The sequence below is a fragment of the Muntiacus reevesi genome, chromosome 4 (genome assembly GCF_963930625.1).
Source record: "Muntiacus reevesi chromosome 4, mMunRee1.1, whole genome shotgun sequence".
Lineage (NCBI taxonomy): Eukaryota > Metazoa > Chordata > Mammalia > Artiodactyla > Cervidae > Muntiacus > Muntiacus reevesi.
In genome coordinates, this window is record NC_089252.1 from 118,072,464 (window position 1) to 118,096,122 (window position 23,659).

At 57.1% G+C, this 23,659-nt stretch overlaps 1 protein-coding gene across 4 annotated transcripts in view; it reads right to left on the bottom strand.

Moving 5' to 3' along the window:
• CHCHD6 (coiled-coil-helix-coiled-coil-helix domain containing 6) overlaps nt 1-23,659 on the bottom strand; it is a 99,086-nt gene that overhangs the window by 69,976 nt on the left and 5,451 nt on the right. For all 4 annotated transcript variants that reach the window (XM_065935454.1, XM_065935456.1, XM_065935455.1 and 1 more), the window contains exons 2-4: nt 14,122-14,230; nt 10,322-10,394; nt 8,711-8,855 (exon numbers count right to left, since the gene is read on the bottom strand). In XM_065935454.1, coding sequence (XP_065791526.1) covers nt 8,711-8,855; nt 10,322-10,394; nt 14,122-14,230 — 327 coding nt within the window. The remainder of the gene's footprint in view (nt 1-8,710; nt 8,856-10,321; nt 10,395-14,121; nt 14,231-23,659) is intronic.

A 23,659-nucleotide genomic window follows, 5' to 3' on the forward strand; every position in this document is an offset into this window, starting at 1 on the left:
ACTTCCTTTCTCCTCCAACTCCTCCTTCTCTTGTAAGTCTGGACACTTGCCAACCTGTAAAGGTTCCCATAAACCCCCACGCCCAGCTCAGCACCCCCGGAGCAGGCAGCGCGGGGGCCGTGTGAGTGCTGGGGGCCCAGTCCTCCCGGCCAGCTGTCCTCTAAGCCCCCTTAGAACAGGCTCGCGTTTCTGGCTGTGCCACCGCATGGAGTCTCCGCAGGACGTCCCGTGCTCGGTGAGCCCCACACTTCCCACCCGGCCCTGGAGACGCCTCTCCGGGCCGTGGGCGAGGACGGTGACGGGGTCTGTGTGTCGGGAACCGGAGCCAGGAGTCTTCCCAGGGGAGCCCGGCTCCTCCTCAGCCCACGGTCTCTCTCCCCGACCGTCTCCGGACGGGGCAGAGCCTTTCTTTCTGCAGGCAGTGTCCCCAAGTACAACTGCCGTTTAATGGAGGAGATCGTCAGTACTGTCTGGTTTTTTAAGGATTCTTACCCATGAGGAGATAAACAGGGGGAACATGTAGAAGCGTGTGCCCACTGGCCAGTGCGCAGGCACACGAGGGCACAGCCCAAACCCGTGGGACGCCATCCGGCCTCCCCTGACAGGACACGCAAGATCTCAGGCCCAGGGCAACAAGGGGTTGTGACCAGCTGAACCCAGGAGGCGGATGAGAGGAGGCCGCAGCTAGTAAGCACCTGCTGCATGCCCTGCTCCTGCCCCCACAGGCCCCGTCCGGCCTCGCTACCCGCTCCCCGCCTCCCCAGAGCAGCGCCACCCCCCATTCTCCCACCGGAAAGTTGCTTGCTGGCTCCTTCACTTCCCCAACACCCCGCTCACCCGCCACCTCGCCACTTTTCAGCATACCCACGGCCCCGTGGAGGGAGGAAAACATCCTGCGACCGTGTGAGGCGAGAGCTGCAGGAGAATACAAACGCAGGAAAGGCACAGAGTTAACGAGTCGTGTGCTAACATGAATCCCACCTTAGAAGATGGAGCAGCGCACCGAACCTCCACCCTCCCACCCCTGCTTTCTCCTCCAACACCAACTGCCTGCCCATTCTCCAGGGCTTGCTGTGTGCCCCCCACCGTGTAACACACAGAACGCAGGGCCAGCGCCGTGCTGCGGGGACAGGGCAGCAAACCCGTGTGCTCCCCACAGCCGCGGCCTCGGGGCTGCCCAGCCCGTGTGGGCCTAACAGAGCAGAGGGCCCTGGGCTCACAGCGGCGCTGTGACCCCAAGGAGCTGGGTGAAGCACAGCATCCAGGGCCCATCACCTGTGCCCAGGCCCCCCGAGGAGGAGTGGGGAAAGAGGAGCTGCCCGCACCTGCCCCAGGATGCGGGCCAGCCAGCCCCCAGCACCTGGGGCCCCTGGCAGGGCTTCTGTAGGCAAGCAAGACACGCGTTAGTGGTGAGCACCTACCCCCAGAGCGAAGGTATCTGACAGATCCACCCCGGAGCCTTCAGCACCATCCCCCGACCGGGATTCTAGCCCACAGAGCAGCTCGGGAGGCTGAGGATCCTGGCCACATGCGGGGGTGTCACCTGGGGCCCGGCCCACCGCAGGGCTCTGAGCAGTGACCCCTGGAGCCTCACACGGCAGGACCGAGTATGTCCCTGCCCCACGGGCGGGGCATCCAGCGCTGGATCGGAGTCAGGAAGGGCCAGCCGGGGCGCTGCAGTAGGCAGAACCTGGGCAGGTCACAGCACCAGCCCCCAGGGTGCTGCGTGCACACCTCACACATTTAATGAGAACAAACTCTCACACACTGAGTTTGCAAGTAAAAGGAACAACTGCTACTCTTTTCTTAGACTAATGGAATGTTCCATTTTCCCCCCAAGTCATACAAATATATCTGTACTTAATGAGACAGTTGTGCCTACCTGTCAGGCCTAAATAATCAGGCTGCCAAAAAGAGAGTTATAGTGTCTCAAATACAGATACACTGCAGAATCCCTGGGGAGCCTGGTGACACTACAAGATTTCAAGGAGCGTGTAAGACAGCGTGTAAGGCCGCGTGTGCGGCCCAGCCCTGGAGACGACCCCCGCCAGCACGCCAGCCCAGCCCCAGAGACAACCTCCACCAGCACGCCAGCCCAGCCCCAGAGACGACCCCCGCCAGCATGGCCAGCCCAGAGCCAGGACAAACGCCAGGGGCTTCCAGACACGGGTGGTGGCTCAGGTCCTCGGACAGGCCTGTCCCTCCCTGGGCCCCAGACCCCCAGGGGGACAAGCTGTGCCAGGCGGGCTGGGAACCAGCTCTGCAAGGTCCAATATTGCACGGCGCCTCCGCCAAGTCCCTCCACCACACGCCAGGCAGAGCAGACCGTACGGGACTGGAGTCTCCTGTAACCTCCCCTCCTGGATGTCCTCTGGTCCCTCTGCGCCTGATGTCCACCCCGTGCTCACCCTGGTACCAAGAGCGTCACTCTCCACCTCCCGAGGCTCCTTTCTCCCTGCAGACTCCCTCCCCAGATGCCAGAAGACAACCACCCCTCAGGCTGCAGCCTTGCCTCCTCCTGGTGGCCACACCCCCATTCACTGGGAGCTCCTTACCCAGGGCCCTTCCAAGGGAAAGCCTGCAAGTTGCCTGCCTTCAGTATAGCTTCAGTTCAGTTGGTCAGTCATGTCCAACTCTTTGCAACCCCATGAACTGCAGCACACCAGGTCTCCCTGTCCATCACCAACTCCCGGAGTTTACTCAAACTCACATCCGTTGAGTCAGTGATACTGACTCCCACCTTCAATCTTTCCCAGCATCAGGGTCTTTTCCAATGAGTCAGTTCTTCGCATCAGGTGGCCAAAGGATTGGAGTTTCAGCTTCAGCATCAGTCCTTTCAACAATGAATATTCAGGACTGATTTCCTTTAGGATGGACTGGTTGGATCTCCTTGCAGTACAAGGGACTCTCAAGAGTCTTCTTCAACACCACAGTTCAAAAGCAGCCATTCTTCAGTGCTCAGCTTTCTTTATAGTCCAACTCTCAAATCCATACATGACCACTGGAAAAACATAGGCTTGACTAGACGGACCTCTGTTGACAAAGTAACGTGTCTGCTTTTTAATATGCTGCCTAGGTTGATCATAGCTTTTCTTCCCAGGAGCAAGTGTCTTTTAATTTCATGGCTTCAGTCACCATCTGCAGTGATTTTGGAGCCCAGAAAAATAAAGTCTGTCACTGTTTCCATTGTTTCCCCATCTATTTGCCATGAAGTGATGGGACCGGATGCCACGATCTTAATTTTTTGAATGTTGAGTTTTAAACCAGATTTTTCACTCTCCTCTTTCACTTTCATCAAGAAGCTCTTTAGTAGTTCTTTAGTCTCTTTAGTTCTTTAGTTCGCTGCGGTGGCTGAAGACCAAATTCCTGTGGAGGAATGCGGTCCCTGAGGGGAACCCTGGGGCCCAGCAGCAGTGACACAGGCGCAAGCGATCTCCCCTGAACCCATTCAGAGTCCCCACGCAGGCTTCTACTTGGCAGCCAAGCCGCTCAAAGCAGCTCGCTGTGCAGAGGAGCCAGCAGTAAGAATGTTCCTGGACAGGCTGGCCTCTCGCCCTGCTCCCTCCTCCGCCAGCACCAGCTCCTGGAAAGGAGCTCAGCCCAGACGGGGCTGCTGGGTGTCCCGGTCCAATGGGCACAGGGTCTGAGCGCCCGCCATAGTCGAGCGGGGCGCAGGGGCTGAAGGGGACACGGAGCAGGCCTGATCCCAAGCCCGGAGGAGGCAGCGTGCCCCCAGTACAGGGCGCACCAATGCCCGTCTCCATCCACCTGTAAAGAGACTGAAGCCCGGGCCACAGGGTGCCGGGGCCCCTGGGAACTCTCAGCCAAGGGAAGCTGCCCCTGTAGAGGGCCCAGCCGCTCCGCTGGGTCTCTTGATGCTCCAGGTCCAGGGTGGTTGGGCTCAGGTACGTGCTGGAGTGCCCCAGCCCACAGCGGAGAGAACCAAGCCTGCAGCCCGATTCCCCACTCATAGGGAAGGTGGCATGGGAAGGCTCTGGGCAGTGTGCCCATCTGCCAGAGAGAGAGGGGAGGCGGAGGAGCAGCAGGAGCTGCGGGTCTCCACCTGGGAGAAGGCCAGGCCTGATCAGGCCGAGGCGCCCGAGCTCTGTGGCGTTAACCTGGGACCCACCCAGCGGCCAATGAGCTGAAGGTGCTCCGTAGCTGAGCAGGGGCCGTGGCCTCCGGGTGTGCGCCTGCAGACCCCGCCTCATCAGCCGTGGGGAGAGGGCAGCAAAGTGCCCATACCCTCAGCAGGGAAGTCCGGTTCAAAGGCAAACTGAAGGCTCCTGACACCCGACAGCCAGTCACTCCAGGAAGGTCTTGTCACCAACGTTGACTCACCTTTGGGCCATGGAAAACCCCGGGGTGGCCAACACCCCAGCATCCACTGGTCCACCACAGCAAAGCCAAGGAGACGCTGCCCACGGTGCCGGGCCCGGCGGAGGCACTTGCCAAGGGAAGAGCCACCTCATCCACACCCCGCCGCCAGCAGGGAAGACCCCCAGGTTCGGGGGGGCCGCAGGCTGCTCGCTGGCCGGGAGAGCCGCGACTCTCCTGCTCCAGGAGTAAGCGGCTTATGGACAGGAGCTTTCCACCTGATCCCACTGCTGCTGCCTGATGGCCGCCGGGGCCTCCTGGAGAGAATTTGGCAGCGAGAGGCCCCCCAGGCGGCCCCACGGAGGGGCTGGAGGGCAGGTGGCGCCCTTCCCGCTGGACAGACCCGGCCCCGCCCCCGGGAGGACACAGGCCGGGGCCTCACTCACAGGCGTAGATGCAGGCGGGGCCAGGCAGGGCACAGCCTCCCGAGGTCCCGTCCTCCTGCCCGTGACTCCCGCAGCCGTCCCCTCCCCCCCATCCAGTGGGGCCCAGGACTGCCCCCTCGTGGGCCCGGCACGCGGGACAAGAGAGGCTGCGGGATGCGGCCCGGTCCCCAAGGGCAGCGGACACAGCCACGCCACCGCCCGCCACGGTGAGGGCGTGAGAAGCAGGAGGGTGGCCCGGTTCTCCCCACCTTCCCAGACCCACGCAGGCAGGAGCGCCCGGACTCCCGGCCTCTCGAGCACAGGCAGGGACCGGCAGGAACCAGGGACCCGTCTGGGCCGGACTCTGCCGTGAGCTCTCTAGGATGGAAACCCCTCTCCAGACCCGCAAAGGAGCAAGCATCACAAGGCATGAGGAGGGTCTCTGGGTTGGGCGGGGTAGTGGGGGCTGCAAGGAAGCAGGACTTGAGTGTGTACCCTCCCCCCCACCAAGCTGACAGGAGGGAAACGTTCTGTCAGCCCAAGGAGCCAAGCACCAAGCCCCTCCTGTGCGTGATCTCAAGACTCCGCGGACAACCGAGGGGTCTCCGGGGAACGACCACCGCCCCTTAAGAGAAGGGCCTGCAAGAGACAGAGGGCACCCAAGGAGGACAGCCAGGACGCAGGGCTCGTCCCAGGGCTCTGGCTCCTGAGCCCAGGCTAGGTCACAACCTCCAACACCAGGGGCCGGACACCACCAGAACTTTCAGTTCTCCACCCGGCAGTCCTAGAGAACCCGCACGGCTCATCCAAAGGACGCCGGGCCCTCAGATACCTGGCTGAGCGCCTGCACCGCGGCCCATGCTCCCAGGGGAGGACCGCCCGCCCCGCCCGCCACTGGAGGAAGTGTCCTGCATGGGGCCTCCCCCTCACACACCTGCTCCCGCTCCTCGCGGATGCTGGGGCCTGGGACAGCCCGCCTGCCTGAGGCACGAGGGCTGACAGGAGGCCACACGGGCCCCCGGCCCCTCTGGTGGCCATGTCATGCCCGCCCGCCTGCCCACTGCCCCACACACCTGTCCCCTGCTGCTCGGGCCCCCTCCCGCCCTCTCTCCAGGCCACCGCGGCCTCTCAGCAGGACTCTGGCAGTCTCCTGTTGATCTCCACACAGAACCTTCTGGAAACCATCCCAAGGCACGACTGCATCCGGCCACGTGCCCCCAGGCCCACGGGCCCCTCCATGCGCTGCCCTCTCCCCAGGAGTGGCCCCAGCTCCCCAGCTCACTGAGCCTCCGGCCCTGGGACCCCGGGTGTCCCCCACCATGACTCAGGTCTGCTCCCCAGAGAAGGCCTCGTGGGTGTCCATCTAATGGGGTCCTGCGCCTCCTCTAAGTTCCTGGCCCTCAGGCGCCTCAAGCTTCCCTGCCCGTGATCTGCTGCACGTGCACCCTCTAGGGTCTGTCCCGCTCAGCCCAGCCCACAGCCCCCAGCGGAACAGGACAGGGTGGGAGGCAGGAGGAGCTGGCAGAGACGGGCGCAGAGGAGAGTTTAAAGGCCAGGCAGCAGCTTCCTGTCGAGGAATCCAGGGGGAAACGTGAAGAGAGTCACCAGATTTGTTGAGTCTGAGATCAAAGTGCCAATGGGTGTGAAAACCAGATTGCAGAGAGTGTGAGAAACCAACTCCGATCTGCAGACACCACAGCCGAGGGCGGGACGAGGGCACAGAGCAGCTCCAAGGGGCGGCCGCGGGGGCCAGGCGACCCCTGAGGCCGGGGAGACGGGGGTGGGGGCAGGCAGGGTGGGGTCAGCGGGTGTGGGCAGGCTGTCACGGCACCACGTGGGGTGAACGTGGGCCCCAGAACAGCCAGCAGATGAGGGGCTGGAACAGGGATGGAGCACAGCACCTGCGCCCACCTGCGGCTCATTGGGACCCCGCCCAGGGCCGTGGGGGCCAGGCGACCCCTGAGGCCGGGGAGACGGGGGTGGGGGCAGGCAGGATGGGGTCAGCGGGTATGGGTGGGCTGGCACGGCACCACGTGGGGTGAACGTGGGCCCCGGAACAGCCAGCAGATGAGGGAGCTGGAACAGGGATGGAGCACAGCACCTGCGCCCACCTGAGGCCCATCGGGACCCCACCCAGGGCCGCGGGGGCCAGGCACAGAGAACAGCAGTGGGGAAGACCAGGGGAGGCGGGTGCGAGCCTCTGGGGCCTTCGGGGGCAGGCTTCCCCACCCCTGCTCTGCCACGCTCCTCTCAGAGGTATGCAGATAACAGCCGCAACCGCATTCCTGAGCTGCTTACAGATGTTGAAAGCACCACCAAGGAGTCAGAAAACCCTGTGACCTCATCATCAGTCCACCAGAGAACTGTGCACCAGCTGATCAAAGACCCTGTGATCCCCCACCCACCCCCACTCAACCTGACCTTTAACAATGTTCTCCTGAAACCCTCCCAGGAGCTGTGGGTGGGGAGGAGTTGAGCCACTGTTTCCTTGCTCCGCCCTCCCTGCAATAAGCCTTTCTCTGTTTCCAACTCCAACGGCCCGTTTGTTCCACCTTCCCGTGCTTCAGATGATGAAGGTAGGGTCGGGAACATGCACGCGGGGGACCACGCGTCCACACGCAGCAGCTCACTGCAGCAGCCCTGCGCGCAGAGCAGGCCTTCAGAAGCAGGTCACAGACGTGACTGCCTTTCCTTGTCATTGACTTTATGAACTTTCTCCAGTAACGAGCTCAATCATTCATGCAGATGAGGACTAAAGAGCCATGCTACAGAAGCCAGAGCAAGGAGCACGCTGAATGCCCGCGACTCAGCACCCTGGACAGGGACCCTCCAGTTGGCGGCGGGCACAGGGTCGGGGCCCCTGGGGTCAGGAGGCAGGGAGGAGAAGGGCCCAGCCAGGACACGGGCTCCCCTGTCCCACTCGCAAGGACCCGGGGAAGGAAAGAAAACCCTCTGCCCAACTCAGGTTCTGCTCCCATCCTTCCCCTCCTTCCTAAACCCTCCATGTACAGTTCTGACAGCACCTCCGCTGAAGCAGCTGCGAGCACAGGACCACACTGCAGGCGACGCTGCGGCCTCGCTACCCTCCGCCAGAGCTCCGCTGGAGCTCTGACTGGCCTCTCTGCGTCTGCTCAGGCTAATTCATTGCCTGACCTCCAGCCAAAGCCCAGGCACCCAGAGGTGCAGGAGGCGGCAGCCACACAGCCTCCCAGAGGCGCTTCTCCCGGTCAGCGCCCCTAATGGTGTGGAAGCCCCAGGCCGGCCCCACACCCCCAGCGCTGCATGCCCTGCGTCGGGCATGACTGGCTACCCTGGGCCCTGTGGGACCAGAGCAGGAAGACGGCCGCCGGAACCCCACAGCAGGACTCACAGCAGGAGGCAGTGAGCTCCCAAAGGGAGCAGGGCCTCCAGCTGCATTAGGAAGTGGACGGTGACCAGTGGAGAGTGGGGCCTCACAAGGAGTCAGGGGCGCCTGCAGAGGTAAGGTGGCCTCGGGCCCCGTGGGCTCCGCGTGCTGGCAGAGGGCACCATCCACCCGGACGTCCAGAAGAGTCTTCACTCTAAAGCTGCCCTTCATGGAAAGAAACCCAGACCTGTGCTGGAGGCAGGAGACCCCTCCCGCTGTGGGGGGTCTCCTCTGGGGATGCTTGGGGGCAGGGCCAGAGGGGAGCTGTGACGCCCAGCACCCCGGTGAGAGCCACACGCAGGCTGCAGTGCTCACCAGGCCTCCGTCCAGACCAAAGAGCCCTGAGCGTCCTGGCCAGGCCTCGCCCACCTGGCTGCTGGGCTGCCTGCCCCCGGCCGTCTCCACGGTAACAAAGCCCGGCTACAGGACCCTGGCTCCCAATCCCTAGGGCACCCTCCCCATGGAAGAGAAGCCGTGACTCCAGACCAACGCAGGTCCAGGGCTCGGACTCTGCTCCCTGGACCAGTGGAGCCAGGAGGGCCGCCTGGGGACCCGCACTCACCAGCTGGGCCAACCGCTGCTTCTCCTGGTCCGCACTGCCCTCCCCACGCCGCAGGGTCACGCTCCGGGGCTTCGCAGCTGCCTCTCTGTCTGTCGTGGCCACATGGACCAGCTCGTGCTGGAGCACAGCCTGTTCCCGGTCACACCTGGGCCAGAGGAGAGATGGAGACACAGATGCAGGCGCGGCTCACGCAGCTGATGGGGCAGGGACGTGAGGTTCGACGGGGTGCCACAGCCACCAGAAAGGGTCAGGCACCAGCGACGGTCCCCAGGGCTTGGGGGACACTGCCACATGTCCTCAGACAGCTGAGGAACCGGAGACCCAAGGCCCGACGAGAGATCCGCAAGGCAGGGGTCCAGCCCCACTATCCGAGGCCCCTTAGAGACGGGCAGGGAACAGTCACCTCCCCGCCCCACCCCAGGACTGCAGGGTCAGGAGCAGTAGCCTTGCTTCTCAACGGTCAACTCTCCGTCCTGAACGCGTCCCTCCCCTTGGACCTGTTTCTAGTCTCCCTAGTAAAATCCTCCTAGAGAAAGAAACAAGCGGCTGAGAAGGTCTTAGAAGTGCTCTTTATTGGGGGGGGGGCGGGTAAACAACTCAAGAGTGAAAAAGGCTGTGGCAGTTCAGCCCAGAGGGCACAGCGGGCATGAGGCCCTGAGTGCCACACTCTCTGCCGCGCCACAGCCCCAAGACCGAGGACCAGACATGGGGCCTTGAGCAGGAAAAATGCTCACAAGGCAGGTGTGACAAATGGAAGATAATTAGAAGACTGGGTAAAAAGAGCAAGATAACAAAATTTTACACGACTTTGAAAAACAGAAGGCTAAACTAGAGGAAAAAAGATATTTGAAAAAAATAGTCCAAAACGTTAATATGGGATGATGAATCTATGGGTGAATTTTTCATTCCATATATATCCTAAGTCTTCCAATAACACGTATTACTTGAACATTTTTTAAAATGCTTAAAAGTATTTTTTTTAAATAATATTCTGGTTAATTGCTTGGATGAGACCTCTGGGGATTAGGGACTGGACACTCTTAGAAGGTGGGTCCTTTTGAGATCACAGGACAGACACGGCTGCGCTGACCTGCAGAGGGGGCTGCCCAGCAGGGCTGACCCGGGCCCGCCGCCCCCTGAGGGTAGCTGTCTGCATCCGTTACAGAGGCACAACCTCGCGGCTGCAGACGAGCCCCTCAGTACCAGCCAGGGGCTCGCTGAGCCACACCGCAAGGACCCCACATCAGCCCTGGGGACCCTGAGGCCTGGAGACACGGTGCACCCGGGGCCTCCGCCGCTGCCTGCCAGCCCTGCCCCAGCCAGAGCGCTCACCAGCCTGAGGCCTGCGCTGGGGAGGCACCCACACCTGCAGTCAGGCCACGAGTGAGCTCCTCCGAACACGGCTGTGCACACCCACAAGGGCACAGAGCCCCGCCCTCCCCCACCCGGAGTCTCTTTGTCGTCACATGAGGAACAGCGCCACCGAAACCGCAGGCCTGGCGTCCCACCGACGTAAGACAACGTGAGGGACCAGAACCCCTGGCCTCTGGGTGAGGAGAAGGCACCTGGTGAGGAAGGCGTAGGCCCGGGGCAAGCGGCTCCTCAGCATACCTCTCAAGGGGATCCACCTGCACCCTCAGGGGTCCCTGGCCACTACCGCACTCCGGCCTGGGTGGTTTCGAGTCTGCAGAGATGGATAAGAAAAGGTCAGCAGCAACCCACGGACGGAGGGAGGCTCATCACCCGGAGGGGGTCGAGGGGACGCCCCTGGGTGGACGCAGTCATGGTGGTCACCCAGGAGAAGGCACAAGATGGGGCTGTGGATGGACATGGTCACAGTGGTCACCCAGGAGAGGGCCTAGGGGGACACCCCCGGGTGGACGTGGTCACAGTGGTCACCCAGGAGAGGGCCCAGGAGGACAACCCCTGGGTGGACATGGTCATGATGGTCACCCAGGAGAGGGCCCGGGAGGATGCCCCTGGGAGGACGCAGTCATGGTGGTCACCCAGGAGAAGGCCCGGGAGGATGCCCCTGGGAGGACGCAGTCATGGTGGTCACCCAGGAGAGGGCCCGGGAGGACGCCCCTAGATGGACACAATCATGGTGGTCACCCAGGAGAAGGCCCGGGAGGACGCCCCCAGATGGACACAATCATGGTGGTCACCCAGGAGAGGGCCCGGGAGGATGCCCCCTGGGTGGACGTGCCCTGGGCCAACACAGAACACAGGTTTGCCCTGCTGTCAGGAGGGAGGCGCCCTGAAGGCCGCTGGTCCGTGTCCTGCACAGACAGGGTGGCAGGGTCACGGGGTGAGTGTGGACGCCTGAGCGCAGTGACTGACACCCCCCTTCTACCTCTCAGCTGCTGGAACCCAGGCACCCTCCCCAGGAGGCCAGCCGGCTGAGGGGAGCTCCTCGCCTCCACACTGAGAGGTCAGCGGGGGCGCGGCCTGTGTCTCTTGGGCCCCCTCCCAAGGGCTCCGACCTGAACGCGGCCTGCGCCCCGGGAAGGAAGTCTGCGCACCTTTCCACCTGCACCACCTCGAGTGTGACAGCGCTTTAGGCTATCACAGGAGGCCCACCTTCCCGCAGTAAGAACCCAGGGATCTCCAAGCAAACCCGTTCACTCTCCTCCTCCACCACACGGTGACAGTGAGGGCCTGCTGCCCCCATGGCCCCAGCTTCAGGCTCCCCACACAGTGGAGACCTTAGCCAATGTCTCGGCCCGCTTGCAGGCATCCACGCTCGGCCACGTGGGCCACAGGAGACCCAGCAGGAGAACCAGGCTTTGGGAGGAAGGTGGGGAGGTGGGTGCTGCTCCCAAGACCTTCATGGCTGCCAACCGCAGAGGCTGGGGGCTCAGTCCCTCGGGAAGGCTCCCCGGGGCAGCCCCCCGGGCCTCACTGGGCACACAGCTCTCCAGAAGGCCGGGCAGGTGCGCTGGGGCCTCGCCAGGAGCGTGCAGGAGGCAGTGCAGGTGTGGGCCCGATGGAAGGCTCCCTGGACTTCGTGACTGACTGACAACACTCTCCTGAAGTAAGATTTATCACATTTTTGCTTTCTACGTAGTTTTCCTTTCTCATGACTACAAAAGTAATGTGGGCACCCACTGTAGAGTCTGTGCCCAGACCCCTACAGCCACGTTCCACGGCATCCCGCCAGTCCTGCACTGGTGATGCCATGAGGGAGCAGCCGCTTGAGGGGCTGGGCCCTCGTCACGGATGTGACTGTCTCTGCACGTTTCCCTGCAGCCTGTCAGAGGGTGTCACGGCCCTTGGCAGGTGAACTCTGCTCATACTTCGCTAGTTTCTCACTCATTTTTCTAAATTGTCTCGAATTTTAGTCATATTTCCCACCCTTCTTCATTTAAAGTTTCTTCATTATATTTCCATCCCTGACTTCAGACATGCACTTGGGGTATGGTGTGACTTAAGGGTTTAATTTTAACTTCTTTTTCTATTTAGAAAAATTAAAGTAAGAAAATATATAAAGAAAATTATAAAGAAATTTATAAATTATAAATTTATATAAATTAAAAAGAAAAATTAAAGAAGTTTAACTTCTTTTAACTTTCTTTATCAGTAAAATAAGAGCAAACACTGCTTTTGAAAGTAAAAGCAGGGACTTCCCAGGTGGTGCAGAGGTTAAGAATCTGTTTCTTGCAATGCAGGGACTGCAGGTTCGATTCCCGGCTGGGGAACTAAGATCCCAGACGCCATGACTACTGGGCCTGTGCACCGCAAGCAGAGAGGCCGTGCACAGCAGGGAAGGAGCCCGCACAGCCCAAAGGAGATCTCACGGGCTGCAGCTGAGACCCGGTGCAGTCAAATAAATATAAACCTTACAACATATAATAAAAAATAATCCTAAAATCAGTCCACTTCAGGGAAGTCCATCCACACTGACGACTCCCCAGCTTTCAGAAAGTCAAAACTCACTCACTGTCAAACATCAAAATACTTTGTTAAACCAAATGGTCATGTAGTATGGCTTGCCGAATCTTAATTCCTCAACTAGGGGCTGAACCCACGTCCCCTGCAGTGGAAGCTCGGAGTCCCAACCACTGGACTGCCAGGGAGTCCCTAAAGCGTGCCGGGAGCCCCGGAAACAGTGCAGGGGATGGGGTGTCCCGAGGCCCAGCCAACAGCCCAGGCCGCCGTTCCTGCGCCTCACACTCCAGACAGGAAACCGTGCGCGGGTCCTGAAACGGGTGAGGCTGCGCCGCGCCTGAGCCCCCGCCACCCCATCTGCAGGGCCGCACCTCAAAGTCCAGCTCCCGCGCCGGCTCCCTGGAGCCCCCGAGTAACGAGCCCTCCCCTCTGTGCCGCCGGGCCCTGATGGGCGCCCGTGTCTCATGGGCAGGCGACACCGTACCCTGTAGGGTCACACACTCAGCTCCCGACAGGCTGGGCGCTATCCCAGCACAGGGCTCACAACCACAGGGCCAGCACGCAGCTCACGCCGAGCGGACAGGAGGCAGCAGCCCCCTGCGAGCTGGCACCCAGCGGGGCAGATCAGAGGAGAAGGCAGCTCCACCGCGAGGCTGCGTCCCTCCAGCCCTTCCAGGTAAAGCGCGCACGCACACTGCAGCGGGGAACCCAGCCCCTCATTGACAAGCTCTGCATTTAACCAGCTGCCACGAGGACTTTTCCAGTCTGTAACGTCTTAATATTTTTGCACTATACTTTCTCCACTCTTAAATGCGTTGTTTCTCTGTGCTTGCTAAGGCTTCCCTGGTAGCTCAGATGGTAAGCGTCCGCCTACAGTGTGGGAGACCCGGGTTAAATCCCTGGGTTGGGAAGATCTCCTGGAGAAGGAAATGGCAACCCACTCCAGTATTCATGACTGGAAAATCCCATGGACCAAGGAGCCTGGTGGGCTACAGCCCATGGGGTCCCAAAGAGTCAGACACGACTGATGACTTCACTTTTGTGTGTGTTTGCTAACAGGAATTACTTCAAGAAAAGCACAGGCTCTTCCTCCCAAGACAGACGTGCCAGTGGGAATGAAGGCCCTTCCTGCCCAGCGCAGGCAGCTCCGGGTGGGCTGGCGGGACCTGGGGGCCAGGGACCTGGGGGCCGGGTGGCGGCCCTCCCGGAGCCCAGCGCCACCATCCCAGGAGCAGGGCCAGGAGCCCAGGGCGAAGGGCAGGTCAGAGCTCTGAGGACGACACCAAGGCCACCCCGTCACTGCCTCCTCCCGTGCGGAGAGGCTGGCACAGCGGGGGACTCTGCCCTTGACTCAGCAGCAGTCCTGGAGGCTCTGCGGACACTGCTATCCTTGGACGGGAGTGCGCCATGCGGGTCCCTCGCTCCTGGGAAGTGCTTCCTGCACGCACCACCCAGGGCTCGGGGCGCTGTCTCCAGGAGGACCTCTCCACCCAACCGCACCCAGACCTTCCGCCCTGGCCTACCTTTCTCTCGGCCTCCGGAGGAGCCAAGGGCAGCAGCTGGAGGGTCCAACGGCCCGACTCTGGACGGCTGGCCGGGATCCTTCATGCGGTTGACCACGTTTTCAGACAGCTGTGGTAAGGATTGAGGGAAACGGTTACATTACAGAACCCTGGGGAAGTGAAGATGCCCCTCACTCACACCCCGAATTTCTAAGCAGACCATCTCCCATAATGCACTGAATTCCACTCAGAACCACTCCTGTTGGCCCACCCTTCCCTGGGGGCATCCAGGGTCCCACCACGGACAGCACCAAGTTAAGGACCTTCTCTCCCACTCCACTGATTTAGGCCATACCTGAATGGTCCAGTGGTTTTCCCCACTTTCTTCAATTTAAATCTGAATTTTGCAATAAGGAGTTCATGACCAGAGCCACAGTCAGCTCCCAGTCTTGTTTTTGCTGACTGTACAGAGTTTCTCCAACTTTGGCTGCAAAGAATATAATCAGTCTGATCTCAGTATTGACCATTTGGTGATGTCCACGTGTAGAGTCTTCTCTTGTGTTGTTGGAAGAGGGTGTTTGCTACAACCGATGCATTCTCTTGGCAAAACTCTATTAGCCTTTGCCCTGTTTCATTTTGTACTCCAAGGCCAAACTTGCCTGTTAACTCCAGGTACTTCTTGATTTCCTACTTTTGCATTCCAGTCCCCCATAACGAAAAGGACATCTTTTTTGAGTGTTAGTTCTAGAAGGTCTTGTAGGTCATCATAGTATGGTTCAACTTCAGCATTATTGGGTGGGGCATAGACTTGGATTACTGTGATATTGAGAGGTTTGCCTTGGAAACAACAGAGATCATTCTGTCATTTTTGAGATTGCATCCAAGTACTCCATTTCGGACTCTTCTGCTGACTATGAGAGCTACTCCATTTCTTCTAAGGGATTACTGACCACAGTAGTAGATATAATGGTCATCTGAATTAAATTAGAACATTCCAGATTCCTAAAATGTTGAAATTCACTCCTGCCATCTCTTATTTAACCACTTCCAATTTACCTTGATTCACGAGCCTAACATTCCAGGTTCCTATGCAATACTGCTCTTTACAGCATTGGACTTTACTTCCATCACCAGTCACATTCACAACTGGGTGTTGTTTTTGCTTTGGCTCCATCTCTTCATTCTTTCTGGAGTTATTTCTCCACTGATCTCCAGTAGCATATTGGGCACCTACCAACCTGGGGAGTTCATCTTTCAGTGTCCTATCTTTTTGCCTTTTCATACTGTTCATGGGGTTTCCAAGGCAAGAATGCTAAAGTGGTTTGCCATTCTCTTCTCCAGAGGACCACATTTTGTCAGAACTCTCCACCATGACCCATCTGTTCTTGGGTGGCCCTACATGGCATGGCTCATAGTTTCATTGAGTTAGACAAGGCTGTGGTCCATGTGACCAGTTTGGTTAGTTTTCTGTGACTGTGGTTTTCATTCTGTCTGCCCTCTGATGGTTAAGAGGCTTGTAGAAGCTTCCCATTGGGAGAGAGGGACTGTGGGGAATCTGATCTGGCTCTTGTTCTGATGGGCGGGGCCACGCCCTGAAAATCTTCAATCCAATTTTCCATTGATGGGCGGGGGCTGTGTTCCCTCCCTGTTGTTTGGCCTCAGGTCAAACTGTGGCAGGGCAATGGCAGTGATGGCGACCTCCTTTACAAGGACTTGCGCCCGTACTGTGTACTCTGCGCCCTGACCCCGCAGCAGGCCACTGCCGACCCGCACCTCCGCAGGAGACTCCTGGACACTCATGGGCAAATCTGGCTCAGTCTCTTCAGGGGACACCGCTCCTTTCTCCTGGATCCTGGTGTGCACAAGGTTCTGTTTGGGCCCTCCAAGAGTCTGTTTCTCTGTTTCCCCAGCCCTGTGTAAGTTCTGTAATCAAATCCCACGGGCCTGCAAAGTCTAATTCCCTGGGGGTCTCAGTCCCTTTGCCAGCCCCATTACTTGCTGCTAGGGGTACACTCTGGGGAAGTGCCTCACATCCTACCGGCCTCATCTAAAGGTCTGCAAATATGCCAAGAGCAGGGGCCACTTCTCCATCCCTTCCAATTCCCCCAGGGCCACACTCACAGCAGAAAATCCAGAATGGCCTGATTCATTCTCCCTGGTTCCCCCACGACAACTGGATAATCAAGGCTTTCCTTCATGGAGGAAGTGAGATGGGCCAGAGTGGAAACAGCGAGGGAAGAGGCCAGAGTAACAGCCCCTGAGAGCGTTAGTCACCTTGCTGAAGGCCTAGTACAGGCACAGCATCGCAGAGCACAGGGAGGGACGTGTTAAAAAGAGGACCTAAGGATGGAGCGCATGGCAGCAGCTCCACTTCAGGCGTTGGGAGAGGAAAGTGCTCCCCGAGCGCACAGGGGCGCTGGACTCGCACAGGAAGGAAGAAGAAATGACACGTATGTGCAGGACAGGCAGCGGCTAGAGAAACCATGGCGTGCCTCCTGTGAGACACTGCACAGCCATCAAGAAAGGCAGGCAAGACACGCCCCTGTCAGGGTCAGAGGACGCCTCGTGCATCTCGAATTTGTAAAAAAAAGATCCACAATTAAAGAGGCAGACACTCAGCCTTGGCACACTCATTCTCCAGTGTGTGCATCTGCTCAAGTGCACCTCACATGCTCCTGAGGCATATCCTACACCTGGGCAGGAGCAGACAGGCCAGGACTGTCACTTCTGGCACTTCTGCGCTGCAGTTTTTTACCATGAACATTTTTTTAGCAGCTAAAATTAAAATAATAAAATTGAGCCCCTCTGGTATTTAATCAAATAGCTAGTTGATGATTACGGGACAAGAGAAGACCTAGTAAGCAGAGCAGTGGAAGAGAACTGAGAATCCAGAAACAAACCTATGTATCTGTGCTTGACTGATTAACAAGGTGCAAGACCACTTAATGGGTAAGGAAGAGCCTCATCAGCAGACGGCGCTGGGACAGGTGGCCGCCAGGGGCAGCAGGATGAAGTGAGACCCCGCCTCACACCATACACCAAACCCGACTCCAAAGGGATCGGAGATCAAGATGCAGCAGTTAAAGCAATGTAATCCTCAGAAGAAACCAGAGGGGCATATCTTTATGACCTTGGCTTTGGCAGTGACTTTGTAGATATGACACTGACAGCAGGAGCGATCAAAGACAAAACAAATATATTGAACCTCACCAAATTAAAGCATTTTGCTTTTCAAAGGACACAAAGAAGCAAATTCAGGGATCACACACAGAATTTGCAAATCATTTATCTGACAAGGATATGTACCTAGAATATAAAAAGAACTCCTACAACTCAACAATACAAAGAAAAATAATCGAATTTAAAAATAGGCAATGAATCTGAAAGATCATGTCTTTAAAGAACACACACAAATGGCTAAAACCAAATGAAAGGATGCCCAATATCCTTAGTCAAGAGAGATAAGCAAGTTCAAACCACAAGGAGATATCACTTCACACCCACTACAATATCCATAATCAAAAATTTCAGGTCGTAGCAAGCGTCGGCCAGGACACGCACAAGTCAGAACCCTAACACCCTGCTGGCAGCAAATAAATGGTGCTGTCACCATGGAAACCAGTCTGCAAGTTCCTCGAAAGTTTAACACAGCGTCACCGCTAGACCTGGCAGTTCCACTCCTGGTGCCCGCTCAAGAGAAATGCAAATTCACGTTCACACTCGTCTGCACCTGTGAGTTTACATCAGCATCATCCGTAACAGGCAAAGGTGGAAAAAACTCACACGTCCATCAACTGGCACGGGGGATGAGTAAAAATAATGGCGTATCAGCCACAGAATTCACACAGGCCACAGCATGACGACCTGAGAGCATCACGCTTAGTGAAGGAGTCCGCACACCGCACACCCTACCTGTGTGAAGTATGCCGAACAGGCAACTCTCCAGAGATGAAAGGAGGCTAGCTGCCTTGGGGTTGGGTGAAGGCGGAAACAGGGACCGACAGACAGAAAAGGGTAAGAGGTGGGTTTTTCCACACAGCATTTGATATCTCTATTTCGAAACTAACATGTCATTAGAATCCAAGAAGCATGAGAGTGGTGAGTGCTGAGAAAGAATAAAATACAGTCCTGCAGGGCCGGGCACACATGGGGACAGTGGGAAGACCCCTCAGAGGAGACAGCACTAATGGGGACCCCTGCCCTGACATGAGGAGGCCTGCCAGGCTCACATCTTAAGAATCAGGGAAAAAAGGTCTAATTCCGAGCAGAGGGAAGGGTGAGTACAGGCCTCTGAGAGGAGCCAAGTCCGGCCTGTCTGAGAGCCTGATGGAAGCCATGTGTTAGGCTGGAGAGGAGGACCCAGTCACAAAGCCCACTGAGCAGGGAGCCAGGGAGCAAGGGAGAGCAGTGGGCGGGGGAGCTCTGCACAGCGGGCGGGGCGGGCCTCTGGTTTCCTCGTTCCAGGCCCCCGGGGGACCCACCAAGCTGCACCTCCTGGTGATCGAGGGGTTAAGGAAAACATTGGCAAGCTTCTCAGGGGCAGGAGGAGATTTGTAATATTTTTTAATGTTGCTGCAAAATAAAGCAAGGAATATTTTTAATCAACAAATACACAGACACACACACAGTAGTCAAGCGAGAATAAACACCATCTGGGCAGCGCTCCTTGCACCAACACAACCAGAACGGAGGCCCCAGACCAGACAGGTCTGGGGACTCGGGGCCTGAGGTCCACCGGTCACTGTGCCATCAGAGTTGGGCACGGGGAGCTGGGCACGGTCGGGGGCGGCGCTGGGAAGGAGGAGCCCACCCACACCCAGCTGCGGGGCCCTGACCCGCTCCTCCCTTCTGGAAGCTTCCTGTTCCACACCCGGAAACGGAGCCCCACACGCTGAAGCGGCTGGTGCAGAGCGAGGACAGGGGCTGTGGGGCCAGATGGGCCTGGGTCAGAAGCCAACCAAGCGACCACTGGCTGCCTGACCCCGGGCAGGGACCCCTGTCTGATCCACGTGCCCCCTGTGGCATGGCAGCAGCTCGCGGTGCGGGCGGTCACACGGCTGAGCCGCACACGGCCGCTCCGAGGCCCACGGTGAAGAGACCGCACAGCCGGCTGGACACAGTCGCGGAGCGGGGTGACCCACAGCACGGCGCACACACGGGGCCTCGTTCCTACAGAAACAGGGAGGCGGCACGCCATGGAGGCTTGGGAGCGCCTGGAAGGGTTTAGGAAGGTGGCAACTGCTGGCCTGTGCACACAGATGCATCCCACAGCCTTCGAGGAATGGGTGAGGGGCAGGTGACTCCCCCTCGCTGGAGAGGGCGCATCCTCACCAAGCCCAAAACACACTGTGTGTGCACGTCCTGAGTCCAACCCAGCAGCTTCAGTCCACGGGAAAATGACACGCTGCACAGCGGGTGGCGCACCTGGGACCAGAAATCAGGGTCGTCGCAGCCTCAGAGCAGAGGGCAGACTAGAGACAGGGTGAGAGGTCCCCACAGTCTGGAAGGGGCGGCAGCTCCCAGCTGCGGGAGGAACTCGACCCGGCAGATGCCAGGGGCTCACCTGAAAGACAGGGATGTGATCAGCCGGGCCCAGGCATGTGGGCACCTCCACCTGCCAGGCTCACCCCACTAAAGACGAAGGCGTGCGCGCCTGGCGGCGACACAGCTGCCCCAGAGCAGCACAGATGGGCCTCAGCACAGAGGCCACAGGTAGATCTAGATCCCTGAGGGACGCTCGGTGAGGGCAGCCACGGGGAGCCGGGCTGCGGCGAGGGGACAAGTCGGTTCTCACAGCAGGGCGGGTCCCAGGAGCAGAAGGTCTGCAAGCCGCCTCTCCTGCCGTGGACGGTGCTTTACTGAGCCCAGGGTAGGCAGTGGAAGGCGGAGCACGCCTGTGTTCACCAACAGCCTACTTAATTAGGAAAAATCAACATGAAAATTAACAGCTTTTAGTCTGAGAAAGCGACCCCTCTAGACACGTGTGAGAGGCGGCTGCAAGGAGGCTGCTTTCCAAGCACCGTTCTTTGCATCAAGCAAGGCCCTGGGTGCTCCAGGCGATGTCCTCACGGCCTCACACAGGATGCGGGGTGGGGGCCTTCATGCGCCGTCTTCCGAGGCCCCTCTGGGTGCCTGCCGCGCCCTCCTTCCCTGGCCCACGGCTCCTGCGAGCAGGCCGAGCACCACACAGGCCCCAGACGAGACCCAGACATCCAGCCCCAGGAGGCTCTGCCCTCCTGCGACGCTAAGAAGATGCCTCTGCTTTGCTGCAGCGGTTGCTGTGGAGATTCTGTTGGCTAGTCCTTCAGTTGTCTCTGAGCTGAAATTAGATCCACAGATCAAATCCAAGTATCTGGACAAGAAGAGTCCTGGAGGGCGGTGACTGCCAGCGCCCCAGGGGCCCGGCAGGCGACACAAACGGATGAGGCGGCCTGGCAGTACAGCGGGGCAGGGGTGCGGTGAGAGAAGGCCCCAGGGAGGGCGGCGACCTCACAGCTCTAGCCAAGGGCTGCCACACGGAAATGCAGACCAGTCTTTTTGATGTTTACCCCAAAGAACTAAAAAGTGAGTTGATGCAAAGCCTCCAAGTTTCAAAATGTTGTGAATACCCTGAAGTTCCCGGGCTGATGGTTTCATTCAAGAAGTAAGGAGCCAGGGGCTTAAACCTCTGTCCCAGGTCCTGGTTGTAAGCCTGGCTCTGGGTCCCATGCTGGAGCCAGACACCAAGAGCAGAACTCCTTCCCCCCAGAGCAGAGGCTGCAGGACCCGGGATGGTGACCTCTGACAGTGCAGAGGGAACCTGTGAACAGGTCCTGAGCCCGAGGAAGAAATTCCCCAAGGATGGGGGAAAATCCCCCAAGGATGTCTTTCAGGGGAGCCCGTGGCTTCTGCCGGGTCGAGTTCCTCCCACAGCTGCGAGCTGCCGCCCCTTCCAGACTGTGGGGACCTCTCACCTTGTCTCTAGTCTGCCCGGTGCTCTGAGGCTAGAAGGAGCTCAGCAAAGGCGCGGGACACAAGGGCGCCCGGACAGGAAAGGGGGAGGCCAGATTCTCCTCATTCTGCGGCGCCGTGGTCGGGCCCGCGTGAGCCTTAGGGAGCGCACACACCCGCAACCCTGACTGAGCTAGAAGGAGCTCAGCAAAGGCGCGGGACACAAGGGCGCCCGGACAGGAAAGGGGGAGGCCAGACTCTCCTCATTCTGCGGCGCCGTGCTCGGGCCCGCGTGAGCCTTAGGGAGCACACACACCCGCAGCCCTGCTAGAGCTAGAAGGAGCTCAGCAAAGGCTCGGGACACAAGGGCACCCAGACAGGAAAGGGGGAGGCCAGACTCTCCTCACTCTGCGGCACCGTGGTCGGGCCCGCGTGAGCCTTAGGGAGCACACGCACCCGCAGCCCTGCTAGAGCTAGAAGGAGCTCAGCAAAGGCGCGGGACACAAGGGCGCCCGGACAGGAAAGGGGGAGGCCAGACTCACCTCACTCTGTGGCGCCGTGGTCGGGCCCGCGTGAGCCTTAGGGAACACACGCGCCCGCAGCTCTGCTAGAGCTAGAAGGAGCTCAGCAAAGGCGCGGGAGACAAGGGCGCCCGGACAGGAAAGGGGGAGGCCAGACTCACCTCACTCTGCGGCGCCGTGGTCGGGCCCGCGTGAGCCTTAGGGAACACACACACCCGCAGCCCTGCTAGAGCTAGGAGCTCAGCAAAGGCGCGGGACACAAGATCAACACACAAAAATGAACTGCACTTCCGCATGCTAGCAGTGAAAAATTCACAAACGAAATTAAGGAAACAATTCCATTCACAGTAGCCTCATAAAGAATAAAATGCTTGGGAATAATTTTTAAAGAAATGCAAGCCATATGCATTGAAAGTATAAAATACCACTGAGAAAAACTTTAAAAGATCTAAATAAAAAGAGATTTCATATTCACAGCCTAGAAGACTCCATATTGTTATAGTGACAATTCTCCCAACATAATCTTATAGATTCAACACAAATCCCATCAAAATCCCAATAGGCTTTTTACAGAAGCTGATAAATTGATCTTAAAATATGTGTGGACATGCTAAGGACTTAAAATAGCCAAACAATCGTGGGAAAAAAAGGAACAAAATTGGAGTCTTATACTTCCCTATTTTGAAACTTCCCACAAAGCTTCAATAATCATGACAGTTTTGTACTGGCAAAAAGACAGACATAGAGCATACAAGTCAGTGGAATTTAAACAGAATTAAGAGTCAAGATATAAATTCTGAACCCCTATGTTTATGGTCAACTGATGTTCACCAAGGTCCCAAAGTAATTCAGATGGGGAAAGGGTAGTCTTTTCAACAACGGAGCTGGAAAAATTAAGTATTTCATACCAAAAAAAAAAAAAAAAAGACTGACAGAGTTCAACATGCTCAGGTGCTTGAGCCAAATCCAACTCAAAACCTGATTTTATAAATTTTATAAATACTTTATAAAGTTTTACTGGATCACAGCCACACCCACTCATTTTACATACTACCTATAGCTGCTTTCTCCGTAAAATGGCAGAGTTGAGTAATAGTGATAAAGACTTTCTACTCAGCAAAACAGAAAGTAGTTACTTTCTGGTCATTTACAGAAAAACTGCCAACACCTGACTTAGAGCCTTACTTTACAACATCCACAAAATTTAACTAAAAATGGATAAATGTAAAAGCCAAAACTATAAACCTCTTAGAAGAAAACACCAGCAAAAATTTCCACAACCTTGGGTTAAGCAAAGATTTCTGGGATATGACACCAAAGTACAACCACTGAAAGAAAAACATTAATAAACTAAACCACATCAAAACTACAAATATTTGCACTTCAAATACACCATTAAGAAAATCAAAAGACAAACCACAGACTGGGAGAAAATATCTGCAGATCATTACATCATAAAGGGCTTGTAATCAAGAAATAAATCTTACAACTCAATAATAAAGATAAATAACCCCATTAAAAGCTATTAAAAGTGGGTAAAAGAGTTGAACACACATTTCACCCCAAAAATATGTGGGTGGAAAATAAGCACAAGAAAAAACATCCAACATGATTAGTTATTAGGAAAATGCAAATTCAAACAAGATACCATTTCACACTCAACTAGAACTGCTGTAAACAAAAACAAAGTAACAAGGGTTGGTGAGGATATGGAGAAACTGGAATCCTCATACACTGCAGGGGGAAATGTAAAATAGTAGAGTCACTTTAGAAAATAGTTTGACAGTTTCTTAAAAAGTTAAACCTAATAATTCACCAAATTTAAAGAGTGACCTAACAATTCTACTCTTAGGTTATTTATCCAAGAGAAATGAAAACATTATGTTCACAAAAAAACATATACACAAATGTTCACGGCAATGTTATTCATAACAGTCAAGAACTAGAAACAACTCAAACGTCCACCATTGTTTAACTGAATAAATAAAACCCAGAAAGTCCATATGAGATGCCATTTGGCAATAAAAAGGAATTACTAAGACACACCACAATGCTGAGGAACCAACACCAAGACCATTATTCTCAGTGAAGGGAACGAGACGTGAAAT